Source organism: Harmonia axyridis, chromosome 2 (genome assembly GCF_914767665.1).
Source record: "Harmonia axyridis chromosome 2, icHarAxyr1.1, whole genome shotgun sequence".
NCBI lineage: Eukaryota > Metazoa > Arthropoda > Insecta > Coleoptera > Coccinellidae > Harmonia > Harmonia axyridis.
Window position 1 is genome coordinate 63,573,800 of NC_059502.1, and position 15,213 is coordinate 63,589,012.

Sequence of the window (15,213 nt, forward strand, 5' to 3'; positions counted from 1 at the left end):
AAGCTCTGCAGATTTTAAGGAACTTGAAGTATTTTTTATGTTTTTCATTGCCTTCTCCACTTTTAGATTATTTGTAGGTACCCTATTAATTTCAAAGAGTTGAACTGACATATATGTGTGTCTTCAATATTTTCATTTTGAGCTCGATTTTGAGCTACATGGGCAACATTCATTTTAGTGTGTAAAGTCCAGAAAGCTCTGCAGATTTTAAGGAACTTGAAGTATTTCTTATGTTTTTCCTTGCCTTTTCCACTTTTAGATTATATGTAGGTACCCTATTGATTTCAAAGAGTTGAACAAACATATAGGTATGCATATGTCCTCCATATTTTAATCTGATGGGGTTCTTATGAACTGATATTACAAATCTGGAGTAAAACCACAGTCATACTGCAAATATTTCATACTAGGTAGGTATGGCATTATTCATTGATGGATTATAGTTTTTCAATAAAAGTCTTATCTTGAATCTTCCACTAGAAAGATGATCTCACCTTCTTTCATATCATTCCAAATAATCAAGCATTTCGCCTACTTCGTATCTCTTGCATAGCTTTAATTTCTGATTAACGAATCATCTAGTTATAGTATTACGGTATTTCGCTTCCTGCTGTTAATAGATCTTTGATAGCATTTGCCTCATTGGGAGAAAATTTCAATTCTCATGATGAATAGCATAACCCTGAAGAAAAATTCCAAAAATTACCAATGACGCATTTATATCGCATTATCCTCATTTTTCAGAAGTAACTGTAAACATTTGTATGTTTGACCCTTCATAGTTTGACATAATTTAGATTTTTCAAGACAATTTTGAGGAGAATCATTCGCCTTTAATTATGTCTTGATCTCTACCTCTTGAGATACCATCTGTCACACGATAGGTCGCGAAATTATTGCATATGATATCATATTTGATATGATTTAATCCTTCCTAAAATATTTGAAGGAATATTGTGCCCCTTCATCGTTGGGCAGTTTCAATCTACAAGAGAGTTTTCGTGTTGTATATGATGGTCATGTTATGCTCAACTGAAATGGAACTTTATCGCTATAATTCGCACATATTTCTTGATCTTCCTCTACGTTTGTAGGTTAAGTATTCTATTCGTCCAACAGAAGTGAGACCCAATGTCGGTATAGGTTCGGCAAGTCTGGTTTCCCTCCACACAAATAAAAAACCGGTACTTTAGGCTATATTTACAATCCGACAACCAATCTATTTGATCGTCGATTTCGTCTTAAATCCACCATATTAACACCAATTCAGCGAACAACAGATCACTCTAATTCGATTAAATGTATCATCGTTGAGGATGTGGAGACCGGAGGGGACACGCTCTGCAACGTAGAAAAATGCCCACCACCACTTGTTCATATTTACCTTTTTTTCCGCCCTAGGAAGCGTTTCCATGTTCGTGCCGTTCACCACCGGAGCTTTTTCCTGGGTGACACCCCCGTTTGGGGTAGTCCCATTACCCAGAGCCATCGGTCGTTAACAATAAACAGGATCAGTGTTCACACAACGCAAAAATCACCAGTTTCGGACCGTGTAGTAGGTACAGACGTATGCATCACAGATATCTACTCGATTTCGTCACTTACAAACAACCAGCAGCACACAGAAAAACGAACGGGATGAGGCCGGCAACGTTCCGGTACTTACGAACGACTTGTGAGATATATTTTTACGCTAGTCGTTCGTCGCCGACTGTGTTTCGCCGTGTTTTATAATTGGGTTGAGCTACGACGTGCCGCAAGCGCTCTATTTCCCTCTGTCGCGTTGATAGCGGTCGGATAGCTTGATCGTGTGTTACGTAACGCGGGTACGCAGTCGCTTTGAGATCGGCGCATCCGAAATACTCTGCCGACTCTACGTTCGAAGTACAGGGTGTCCCATATTCGATGCTTGATGAAAGCATCTCGAGAAGTATTAGGTGTACAACTTTGCTTCCGCCGTTTTCCAATATATGGCTGTAGTGGTAATAAATAGATCTTAGATGTACAATAAGCTTAAGTATTTGTTAACATAACGCCATCGAAATATCAGTCGATTTGTGTCTGCATCATAAAATCTCGATTAAACATGTCAGCTTACGAGCCACATTCTCCTTAATGGACTAGTTTAGTGATGTTGATAATACTATATTTGACACGATAGAATTAAAATATAGAGCAAAACTGATAAATCAGTGAAAAAATTTTGAAAATCCATCAATAAATGACTGAGAAATAGATTATTTGAATTTACGTATTTTAGCGCGGAACGTCTTTGGTCTCCGACTCGTCTGTGACGTCACGCCACTTGCCTGTGATCGCTACACCATAAATTACGTTTAAATACTTAGCCGCGCCAAGGCTCTCGCGCCGTTTGTAGTTGTACAGTGTAGTTTCAACTCGAGTTTTGTTTTTATGTCACCATAATGGAAGAAGGCTTCTTGAAAGGACAAAGTTATTTTTACTCAATAACTTATTTCAAACCAACTTACACCTTAGTATTTTTATCATCAGAAATAGACAGCTAGTGCTGATAGGTACTTACATCAAAATGATCTTCACACACATATGAAGTAGTTTTAGGTCCAATTAAGTCACGCCTCATTAATTTGCACCACTTCTTCCTTTGATTCATGTCATTTGGTACATGAAAAAACAATCTATTGGGGTTTTTAATTGTCGTGCTTGCACACATAGGCACAATACAGTATTTTTAGGATTTTTTTTTATTTCAGCCATGGTGTAACGAACAAAACACGACACGAACGCCACAGTGATTGTACACCAATGAATTCGTAAGCACTCTGCGAATACCAGTCGCCCCATGTAAGTGGCGTGACGTCACACACTAAACTATGAAATTATTCTTTCAAGCGCAACTTCAAAGTCCCATAATTTTTTCATTTCTAGAGATATTTCAATGATTCTTCCACATTTTTGTTTCATTTTACTTAAATTTTTAGAATTAATCCTTAACAAAAAAATGAAAACTAGTCCATTGCGGGAGGTTTCAAATTTCCTGCTCAAATATGAAGAAATCTGCGGCTGAGGCTTATCGAATGCTCTCAGATGAGGCCTCTATTAGAGAAAGAACGAAGGTTTTCGAAGATGCGGAATTCAAGGCATTACTTGACCAATACTCGTGTCAGAAGCAACAAGAATTGGCAGGATCATTGAAAGTGACGCAACAAGCCATTTCAAAACGCCTTAAAGTCATGGGAATGGTTCAGAAACAAGGAAATCGGGGCCGTACGAGTTGAAGCCGAGAAATGTTGAACGGAGTTTGTTTGCTTGTGAACAGCTGTTTGCAAGGCGAAGACGAAAGGAACTTCTGCATCGCGTTGTGACTTGAGACGAAAATTGGGTTCATTACGATGATTCCAAGCGCAGCAAGTCATGAGGATAACCCGGCCATGCTTCCACGTCGACGGCCAAACCGAATATTTCTAAGATCATGCTCAGTATTTGGTGGTACCTGCTCGGCCTAGTGTATTATGAGTTGTTAAAACCGACTAAAACAATCACAGGTGATCGTTATCGAACACAATTGATGCGTTTAAGCCGAGCATTGAGTCAAACGGCCGCAATACAACGAGAGACATGATATAGTGGCTTTACAGAATGACAATGATCGACCCCATGTTGCGAAAGTGGTTAAGATATACTTGGAATCGTTGAAATGGGAAGTCCTACTCTCGGTCCTACTCCACCCGCCGTATTCTCCAGACGTTGCTCCTTCGGACTATGTGTAAGAATTGTAGAAAAATGAAGGCTTTTTCAAAGATATAACGACACACAACACAAACCGGAAGTTTTTATCAACAGTAAAAACACAAGAGCTTTTTTTTATCACTAATTTTATCTAATGTCAGTTTTTCGAACAAATTTAGTAATTGAAGATGAAGAGAAATTTATCTGATATAAGAAAAGCTCGAGTGTTTTTTGGCAAGATAAATTAACGACAGAATATATGGATGAACAGCAACAATAATTATATCAACAAAGTTTAATAACTACCACACCGATTCAAAATAAAGGCAGTATATGTTTACAATTCAAAAATCTGACAGTCCAATTGGCAGTTTTACTAGATATTGAGGAAAAGAAGTTTTTACCCGATAAAAAAGGATGCACCTTTTTTATCGATGTCAAAGTGACAATAACATTTCCAGGTATATGACATTCTAACATTGTAGTTAATTTATCGAGTGAAAATTTTTTCGGAGTATAACAATTGTTTTCATTTACCTACATTACTTCCACTACATTCAATAGAATTAAAAGCAAAAATTCTAGCAAAATCTGTGTACAATTATTCATTTAAATTTGGACAGATAGAATGTTTCAAAATTTTTAGACACCAATTTTTCTAAGGTTATACAGGGTGTTTCATAAATAACTGTTTGTGTTTTCAGTACGGATGCAGGACAATTTGAATAGTTGGGTCTATTGGAAAATTTTCATAATGAATTCAATTCTAGTAAATGATCTGTGGAGCAGACCCGAACTAAGACAATTATATTTGGATGTTATAACCAGTAAGAGTAGTAAGACACTCAGTAAATCAGTTGTTCTCAAAAACAAATTTAAGCTTATTAAATACATTGTAAATTATCCACCAAGCTTATTGGCAATCCGACCACACTTCGTACCTAACCAAATTTTATGAAGCAAAAATATCGAATACATATCTACAAACCTGTTAACTCTGAATAATGTATTGAATTCGCCATAAGCGTAACTAGAGAGGAGCGATACCGTGCGATCTAGATCACGTTGTGAAACGTGAACGTTACTTTATGATATCAGTGAAATTAAAGCGTGACGTGATCACTGTTTAGATTACTTGTTATTAATATTTGTATGAATTACCTAAACCTCAGTTCGTTTATCTTTGCAACTCGAATTGGTCACTATTATCATTCAAAGCAAGATTAATGAAAAATTATTATGCAAACATCCATTTTTCTTACATTTTCAACGCTTTTCCTTATTTCAGATTTAGTTAGGAACGTAACAGAAGGATATCGATTTTCCAAATGTTTCCTCAAATTTGAAAAGGTGGTTTTGAAAGATAATTTCAACATGCATAAATTACAAGTAGCATAATTTACATCAACTTTTGTGAAGAAAGCCCAAAGATTGCTGGTCTTTCGCCTGTTATTATTCTTTCGCCTATTATTATTATGTCTCTGACGAGTTTTCGTTTATTTTTTATAATACAGAGTACCTATCATTTATTGCTTCGGTCGACAACTTCAATATAGAAAGAATTTCTTTGGGGTTGTTCATCAAAGATAAGCATAAAATTAGAATTTTATTGCCACCACCAATTATGCAGTAATTCAGTAGTTATTATTTGTTTGTAGCAAGTATTTATTGTTTAACTAGTCCTACAAAAATACTTCCTAAAGCAGGCGAAGTTGCCTACGATGCTGGCATTGTCATAAAAATATGCAATTATGTTAGTGGAAAAAGGTTCCGAAGCAATAAAAACATCAGGCTGCCTTCATAATTGCACTGCATGAATATTTTTTTTAAATGTCGACGAGAATGTCATTCAGTTGTATTTGCTCACAAACTAATAAACAGAGTCATTAAAGATTTTAGCATTCTCGAAAAACTAAATTTTGCTATTCCAAGACCATCCTCTAGATTTAGAAATACATTTTATATGACGACACCTCGTACGAATACATTGAAGTATTCACCTCTTTATACTTTGGTGATGCCTGTAATACTGTAAGTTCTCACTTGGATATTTTTAATTGTTACATTTCAAATATCAGATCTCATTATTTTGACTGACTGAGCATTTTTTGTTATTTTTTTTTCTCAGAATATGTAACATTATTTTTCTTATGCTCCTTGTTCTGTAGTTGGGTTTAAACCTGTAGAACATTGTATATTAAATAAATAAATAAATAAATAATTTACGATTGTAACGGACGATGATATGCCCTGAAAAGATCTGTGAAATGTTCAAACTGTGATCCCGTCACGCTCTGTATTCGTTTTTCGGAACCGTGACTACCTGTGAAATTCTGATATCAGTGATTAAATCACAGTTCGTGAAATATCGCTCTTCTCTAAGCGTAACCAGGGGGAAATTATTGGTAACATCTCTCCCCCATTGATTAGAAGGAATAAAAATATTGTAAATAACAATTTATAAAAAAACAAAAATTGTAACATTTTGCTTTTTCTCATGGTGGTGACCCCTCCCATGAGTCAACTCAAATAACGCCAATGGAATTTGCACCACTATTAAATGATTAAATCTCACAGCGCTTGAATAATGTGATGCATATCTTGTTTGAATCAAAGTGAACTACAAATAGAGTAATCTATCATGCAAGATCCTTGATGTCCGCATTTAAGGAACATGTAATGGGGTACGAAATCAACTAGAGACATAAAAAACGTTAAATAAAATTAATGAGAAATTGTAAATAGGAGTCATGGGTAATTTTCGAATATCCTTTCGATTCATTGCTGAATTTTTGTTATTTTCGCGTTTTTTAATTATTATTTTATTGATAATTGTTCTTTAATTCCGAGCTGGGAATGGTCTCGATGAAACTTCACTACATATCTGATTACGAATTCATCCTCAAATTCTATTATCGATATCTTTGGATACAATAATTATTTGTACTATTAAACTTTAGCTGTCCATCTCCGATTTCTCAGCAATCATTTTATATTCAGCACTTCACAAACAAATTTTCAGCTACAAAGAAGCCTCATTTCCCTTGATGTTTATTTTATAAAATTTAAATTGATTAAAATATCGTGAAATATTCATAATATTCAGTTCATCATATTTTTTGGTAATGAGCATTTGAATGGAGAAAAATGCCTCTGTCTTAAAAATCTAGATAGCCTTATTCTTAAGAAGAAATAACGCTCTAACGAACGAAGATAAATTCACCAAAAACCGGACTGGCAAAGTTCTAGGATTCAAGATCAATAAATTACCACAAGGAAACGTGTTGCAATAGGAAATTTGCGCAAATTCTATTTTTCCTAGCATCAATTCATGTCGAGCCATGAATGCATCATCGTTTCATCAGCGGAAATTGAAAACGTCCAGATTTCTATATGGTATATACTGTAATAGTCTGATTCTGAAGAGGAACAATAGAATTTACGCAGATTTCTATTTCTTCAGTAACTACAGGGGTATGATGGACAGTTTGAGTTTTAAACGCCAGGTGGCGCTCTAGTCTCAATGCTAATGATGGTGTAACACCATTGGTGTTCATTTTCTCTGTTTCATAGATTAAAGTGCTAACATACACATGTAAAAAAATTAATTATTGATATTAATTTAATTTTATGATCATGAATACATTAGATCGACAGCCCTCTCATGTTTATGGAAATTGTCTTTCGAGTCACTTTTTTACTTGGAGTGAAACTTGATTGGGTCCTGCTTCGGAAAAAGAAGAAATCTCTTGTTTTAGACTTGTGGTAATTTTTTTGAATTTAATAGTGTATACTATAAGAAATATACTAGCTAAAAAATTGGTATTGATCTCTAATTCTGTAAGAGTCAAACAAAATCGTTCGGGACCTTTCTCGGTTCAAAATTCGAATATTATAGACAGTTGGACAAAATTGTTTTCCTTGAAATGGAGAAAGAAACCATTCAAGATTACAAACCTTCAACACCAGAATATATCAAAATATTCCTACCTTCAGTTCCTTCCTTCCATCTTTTCAATAGTTTTGGGATCTTTTGAGTACCTATTCATACAGAAGAAGTCTGTACAACTTTGGTTTAGTATCTGTTTGTCGGTTTCTATGTAAGCAAAGCCTTATAAAAGCCAGAACTTCTATAATTTTAATCCGATTTCATTGAAATTTGGTATGGGTATGAATTTTGAGCTATAGATTGTCCCATACAAAATTCAGCTTTTCCATATATTGAAAACGCGTTGAGCAAAGGCTAATTATGTACGAATATTAGGAAATAGTACATGGTGGGCAAATAAGCGGGGTAAGCGGCTGTATCTCAGGATCCACTCATCGTAGAGACTTGCGGTAAAAATTTTTACCACTAAAGTATACAAGAAAAAACACTGGAAATTGCTTAGAAGTTCATACCTCTACCGCTAGGGAGCGGAAGTGGGAAGGGAGTGGAGTAGAAAAATGCATTTTACTCGAAAATGTTTTATATCAAGTTGAAAAAAAATATCATCATTGTCATCCTTGGAAAATTCTGTGTCTTTTAAAATTATCTTTTTCGATTTTACGACATCAAATAAGGGTAGGGGAAAGGGAGAGATCTGATTGATTCAAATGTCTGTAACTTCAGTTTATCTCAACATGTTTGAGCAAATTAGATCTCGTTTTAGAGATAACATCTTGTTGAATAAGGAACACATATACTCATGATGAATTTGTTTTAGCTGCTCTCGATAGTGGGCGCTTAGTCAGAAGTTCATTGTTTTGTTCATTTTACTCCGAAATTTCAAAGGTAATGATAGGATTTCTTAACAGAAACAGAAGTTCCATCAAATTTGCATGAAAAAACCTGAAGGTCGCAAAGCGCTAGTTTCAGGCGTTCTGGAGTTATGGCCGAAAAAAGATATTCTTCAACTGATGCACTGCGAAAAACCAAATTGTGTCATTAGGTGCTGACAGAAACAGAAATCCCATCAAATTTGTATGAAAAAACCAAAAGGTCGCAAAGTGATAGCTTCAGGCGTTCTGGAGTTATGGCCGAAAGAAGACACAATTTAGTTTTTCAGTGCATCAGTTGAAGAATATCTTTTTTCGGCCATAACTCCAGAACGCCTGAAGCTATCACTTTGCGACCTTTTGGTTTTTTCATACAAATTTGATGGGATTTCTGTTTCTGTCAGAACTTAAAGACACAATTTGGTTTTTCGCAGTGCATTAGTTTCATGTGAAATAACTAAATCTATTTGTTTTATGACAAGGCTGGTTGAACATTATAAATATTTCCGAAAACTGACTCTACAACTATTAATCAAATCTCTCAACAATTACTGTTATCGAGTCATACTACATAATAACATCCTCATTAGTATAATGGTGAAGATTGACGCTGATTTCATTTCTGAGTCTGTCTTTTTTTCGCTTTTCTTTCGTTCTTTCTATCGATTGTCTCGTGAAAATGATCCTTCTGTGAATTGGCTGCAATTAAGAATCACCGGAAGTTCTTTTCGATTTTAAAAGCAACAATCAAATATGTCATTTGAATTGATTATATAAGGTCCCTCACGGTCATGGTGACAATCGCCATCTTTACAATGCGCAGGTGATCATTTCCTCTGTATATAAATCAAAATAATTAGTTCATTTCGCAATTCTGATTTTTCAAGTTAGTTGATGATTATATGCCCAATATGATTTTCAGGTTCGTCATCGCTTTTACGATTTTATCTGTGATTGGTTATGTTTCAACAGTGAGTACTTCTCGATATTATATTAAATCAATCATTCGAAAAATACACTCTTACTTCATTAATATCTACGTATATCACAAATTGCCACAATTGATTTTTCAAAAAATTTATATTATACTGCTGAGTTTGAATCTGGGCTTATTTGTCGCTATTTCGGATAAATAACGCATAGTTTAAGCTAACATAAAATATAACCTGGTTAACAGTTTCTCATCAATATAATGAATCAAAAGATTTCAATCAACTCAAACTTATAAAAATCACCTATTTACCAATTTTGCCATATAGAGTAGGTATGGAAACTTTTTCATTACCCTTTCCAAATAAAATATCAAAATTGTATAGCGGTTTTAAGAATGAATCAGAAACATAGTTTTAATGTTAAAAAGTTCAGAAAAATAAAACCCAATCAACATTTCGACTATGTCTCCAACTTATTGTTGTATATTACGTTTATAATAACCTTCTCTGAGTTTTGGCACCGTCCCTTAATACTGATTTCAATAAAGATGTTTGCTATCACATTGGACCACATTACTTTGTTCACTGCCGCTCTTAATTTCATCACAATGTCTTACTTTTCGAATTTGGATAACTCTCTAACTCTAAATTTTGATTACCGGATAATTTCAAAACTGCCAATGGAATTTTAAAAAAGAAATACCCAAATATCTCCATGACAATAGATCCAATCGGGTTTAGATCAAATCAAAGCTTCATCTTATTGATAGTGCCATCAGAACCAAAGAAAATTCAATGAAAATATCGAAAAACAAAGTGGAAAACACTGTAGGTTAGGGCTTTCGATTTGCTAATTCATTCATGAGAATCCAAACTTTTTTTTCGTGGCCCCCTTTCAAAGCTCTACTGGTTTGGGTGGACCTCCGCGATATATTATTATTATTATTACAAGAAAAAAAGAGAGGAGGTTTTGACTTATAAACTCTCATGAACTATTCAATCATACGTACATAAACAATATATTATATCAACGTAAAGGGTGTTTTTTTAGAGCTATAGAACTTTAAATTGCAATAAAACAACGATGGATTATTCGAATGACATGAATTTTATTTATCCACAAAATAATCTAGTGGCATTACATATTAAATATGATTTCTGGCATATGACCGCCACTGCTGGTTCGGATGTAGTCCAATCTGGACGTCCAATTTTCGATTACTTTTTCTAACATTTGTGGCCGTATATCGGCAATAACACAGCGAATGTTGTCTTCCAAATGGTCAAGGGTTTGTGACTTATCCGCATAGACCAATGACTTTACATAGCCCAACAGAAAGTAGTCTAGCGATGTTAAATCATCATATCTTGGAGGCCAATTCACAGGTCCAAAACGTGAAATTAGGCGGTCACCAAACGTGTCTTTCAATAAATCGATTGAGCTGTGTGACATGTTGCGCCGTCTTGTTGGAACCACAGCTCCTGGACATCATGGTTGTTCAATTCAGGAATGAAAAAGTTAGTAATCATGGCTCTATACCGATCACCATTGACTGTAACGTTCTGGCCATCACCGTTTTTGAAGAAGTACGGACCAATGATTCCACCAGCCCATAAAGCGCACCAAACAGTCAGTTTTTCTGGATGTAACGGTGTTTCGACATACACTTGAGGATTAGCTTCACTCCAAATGCGGCAGTTTTGTTTGTTGACGTAGCCATTCAACCAGAAGTGCGCTTCATCGCTAAACAAAATAAAATGGACGTAGTGCGCGATACGTATTCCGCACAGAACCATTATTTTCGAAATAAAATTGCACTATTTGCAAGCGTTGTTCAGGCGTGAGCCTATTCACGAAAAATTGCCAACCCAAACTGAGAATAAATCACTTGACAGCTGTTAAATCGGTCGCCATCTCGAACAGTATTGCCAACTTAAAGTTATGTACCTCGAAAAAAAACACCCGTTACAACCTTTTTTTTATTAAAGAACGGTGTTTTAGATCTTCAGGAGTTATCTTTTTTTATGTATATGAAATGTGTATTTCAATTGTGTCAACAAAAATAAGAAAATATATACATGGTGTTTAATAGTTGCAAAAAAATAGGGGTTGATTCCTTTCATATCATTTTTTTTTAAGCCCCTTCCTGCTTAGTTACAGCCCCCTAAATATGGCGCCTGAAAAGTAGTTTTCAATTTTTCCTGAAAACCAAAAAATTCACAAAAATGAAATTAAGCTAACATTTTATGCGTGCGAGAAGGCGCAACAATACCAAGATACGGCTCTGGTTTGGAAACCACTGTTCTACCATAGTATAAGGTTATACTATGGTTCTACACCGAGCTTGAAATTCTAACTTGCACTCGCAAAATCTCAAATCGATCCGATCCGCTGAATATCAGAATCATAAAAATTTTGTACAGAATATCGAAAAAAAAAGATATTTCAGTGATATTTCATTTTTTAAATGAACAGATAAACGAACTTGGAAATGATCATATTTACAGAAACCTGAGTCATGAAGTATGCCTATTAACAAACCAGATCCGAAACCACCTGAAAATTTCAAGTTTCTATTTCTTCTGTGTTTGGGAGTAATTGTGTTATCATTTCAGTCCATTCCTCGTTTAAACTTTGAAATTAACTGGGATTGTGAGGAAATTTTGAAGAGATATGTTCAGAGAACGAACGCTCGAAAATTACGAGGGCACTAACGTGAAGTCAGGAGCTTTTGAGCTCTTGCCAATTGCACATTGCACTCCACTTTCATACATATATATAGTAATGTGGTCTCCAAGGGTGAAATTGGCTCATGAATGAACAAGAGCCAGACTTCACGTCAGTGTTTTCCTCATTTTTTTATATGTATTCTAGGTACCTCTACCTCTTCCACAAAGTCATGAAGAGCTTCTTAAGGATTTCTCTCAATTTCTTCAAGAAAATGAAGACATAGCGAAAGCTCTGAGGAATGCAGATGTGGAACATTTCATGACAAGAAATCGTCGAGATGCAGTCGACGATTCGATGATGGATGTAGATTTGGCAAAGGAACCACGCCAAAAAGAGGAGGGTTTCTTCGACAGAGCTGCAAAGTTTATGATGGAAGTTCTCCAGCGATTTCTCAAATGGGTTAACTCGGATAATTAAGGAAGGAGCTATTCAAGCAGTGAAAACAGTGATTTTAAATGCTATATTCGGTTAAAATTTGAACTTTAATACTTGTCGATTACCTATTATTAATATTCATTCGATAATGTCTCAAACTATTTTTGTTGATGAATAGTTATTTATAATACAAGTGCAGAAGGCATTGATATTCTTCCACGAGTTCAAAATTCAAAAACGAGCCACGAAGTGGCGAGTTTTGGAATGAACGAGTGGTAGAATGAGACGATTTTCAGAGCCATTTCAAGAAAAAAATCTTTGTATGATGGTATGTGGAAAATGTCCTAACTTTCGATATCCAGGGTGGTGAAGTTGCCAGAAAAAAATCATTTTCATAACCACAATGATGCCAATATTTCTATGAAATTTGGTACAAACTTCAGTACATAAAATTAATACCCCCAGGGACCCAGTCCAAGGGCGGCCCTAGCCTTAAATTTTGGGGATGCCGCTCTTATGGGTTTCAAGTTTCTGTATGGGACCAAATTTCATAGAAATTTTAGTTATAAATGTAAGTATACTATGCTTATACTATGGAATAGAAAATAAAAATATTGACTCATCTGGTGACATCTTTATACAACATTAATGTCGTTCTCGAAGTAGAATTATAGATTTCACTACACAAATATTCATTGTTAAACCGGTAAGTCGATAGATGGCGCCACCTACTTTAATTTACTGAAAAGAGCAGTCTCCTAGGATTGAAAAGCATGAAAAAAGCTGCACAATTCATACTTACCTGGCGTAGGGGTTACCGTGATCAACAAGGCGGTTCCCCCGGAGTGAGGCCCTTTCATTGCACTTCGATCGGGCTGACCTCTGCGATTATCCCTAATGCGGATAACTCGGGCGCGTAATTTTTGGTAGTCGGGACTGCGTACGCGCTGTCCCGGATTATTTAATTAATATAAATATTTATTTGTGCAATTCCAGTAACGAGAGTATATCCCATACACTCTCTAAAACCTCTTCATTAAGACAAGTACTATAATTTTCAAATTACTCATAAGGCTAATTGTTGTCTTGATATTGATGATGGACTAAATGTTAGATGGTTATTTTGAGCTGTTTCCATCATCTATGCAGTTGGTTAATTCCGATGTTTCGGCAAGCATTCGCCTGCCGTCTTCAGGGTGGTGGTCCTGAGAAGGACCGATTGTTTGGTTCTGAGAAGCCAAAATTGGTCTGTCTGGACTTGTACGCCCACACTTTTTTCGAGTTATGAGGGTATCGGGGTTTGAACTTAAGTAGAATCGCTTGCAATCCTTTCATTCTCACCACTAGTCTCTACAGAAGCAGGTAGTATTAGTTGTAATTTATACGCATTAAGCTTATTGTCGTTGCCGGGAAAAATGTGCAACAATAGTGAATTTTCAGATTCTTGGACAAATGGATTGTCACTGGTCATGAGCATCGATCTGAAAACCTTCTATGTGTTTAAATATTTCTTACAATCTCCAAATTATCAGATATAAAAACTCCTATGTGAGCGTTCTTTGGAACATCTTGTGAAAATTCTACTATGTGCATTTAAATTCACATAGGCGATTTTGTCCGCTGCATGTTTCACGCATCATCCGTGAACACTAATACATAGGTGATATTTTCGACAGCTGATTGAGCATTTTTCATAACCAAGGGCGGATTTACGGGGGGGTAATGGGGGTAATTACCCCCCCATGAATATCGAAACCCTGAAAAAAAGTTACGAAACTTGGTGCACATAAAATATATATCATGCAATAATTTCAAATTACTAATTTCCCAAATATTACAATCAATGACAACTTCCTAAATACGTTATAAGCAAACACCTTTCAGCACAGATTAAACTGAAAAAACGGGAAGCCCATAGCTATTGTTGTTTTCGAAATATCGCTCGATCAGCCAGAAAACGGACTGCCGGCAAATCTTACATGGGCCATAAGGTGGTTAATGAAAAAGTGTGTCACAATGTACCGAGAGGAGATAGAACCATGAAAAATCGCTGTGAACACCTTGTCCCTCCAAAAAAACGCCTAGAAGTTTCTGCTGTGCTTTATTCAGCGATGCAGATCGTCAAGCTGCCTTCAATAGATTTTGGAGCATGACAACATGGTCTGAGAAAAGGGGATTCGTTCAAGGATTAGTCATCACTCGAAAAGTAAATCGCCGTCGGAAATAAGGAGGAAATATACGTCACCATAAGAAAAATATTGGACATGATATTTTCTTAGATTGTGGAAATAGAAGAGAGAGGGTATGCCGAAAATTTTTCATAAATACCTTAGGTATAGGAGAAGATACCTTCAAAAGGTGGGCTAAACTGCGTGAAGAAACATCTACTGAAAATAGTCAAAAAGAAGTTGATGAACCTGAAGTAACTCAGAGACCTCATACTTCACGTAAAACAAAAGTATAAAATGACAAATATTCAGTTAGTACTTGGCTGGATACATAACCGAAAGTACCAAGTCACTACTGTAGACAATCTTCGAAAAAGCTCTATGTTGAACCTGTTTTTAGATCAAAAAACATATGAGGACTGTATATCAAGAATGGTGCAACGATCAATCCCTACAATCTGCCAAAAAGACCACATTCGATTCTGTTTTGAAAGAAAAAAACATCGCAATTCACAAACCAAGAAAAGATCAATGCGATATA

At 35.5% G+C, this 15,213-nt stretch overlaps 2 protein-coding genes and 1 non-coding gene across 15 annotated transcripts in view; 2 read left to right on the forward strand and 1 right to left on the reverse strand.

The window, feature by feature from the left end:
- The window catches only part of LOC123673496 (ankyrin-2-like), a 121,201-nt gene extending 119,428 nt beyond the window's left edge, over window positions 1–1,773 (reverse strand). For 5 of the 13 annotated variants that reach the window (XR_006746481.1, XR_006746480.1, XM_045608006.1 and 2 more), the window contains exon 1: window positions 1,385–1,735. Coding sequence is in view for 11 of the 13 variants with exons in the window: in XM_045608006.1 (XP_045463962.1) it covers window positions 1,385–1,489 (105 nt within the window). In the remaining 2 variants the exon portion in view is untranslated. Of the gene's footprint in view, window positions 1–1,384 lie in introns of all 13 variants that reach the window. The other 8 variants (XM_045608007.1, XM_045608002.1, XM_045608013.1 and 5 more) reach the window with 5 other exon arrangements.
- Window positions 1,774–9,185: 7,412 nt separating this feature from the next.
- LOC123672897 lies at window positions 9,186–12,673 on the forward strand. The gene is made up of 2 exons (XM_045607227.1): window positions 9,186–9,437; window positions 12,274–12,673. The coding sequence occupies exons 1-2, from the start codon at window positions 9,369–9,371 to the stop codon at window positions 12,544–12,546; spliced, it is 342 nt and encodes a 113-aa protein (XP_045463183.1). The 5' UTR covers window positions 9,186–9,368; the 3' UTR covers window positions 12,547–12,673.
- A 625-nt stretch (window positions 12,674–13,298) lies between these two features.
- On the forward strand, window positions 13,299–13,460 carry LOC123674283. The gene has a single exon (XR_006746628.1). It is a non-coding gene; the product is annotated as a U1 spliceosomal RNA (small nuclear RNA).
- The last annotated feature ends 1,753 nt before the right edge of the window (window positions 13,461–15,213 follow it).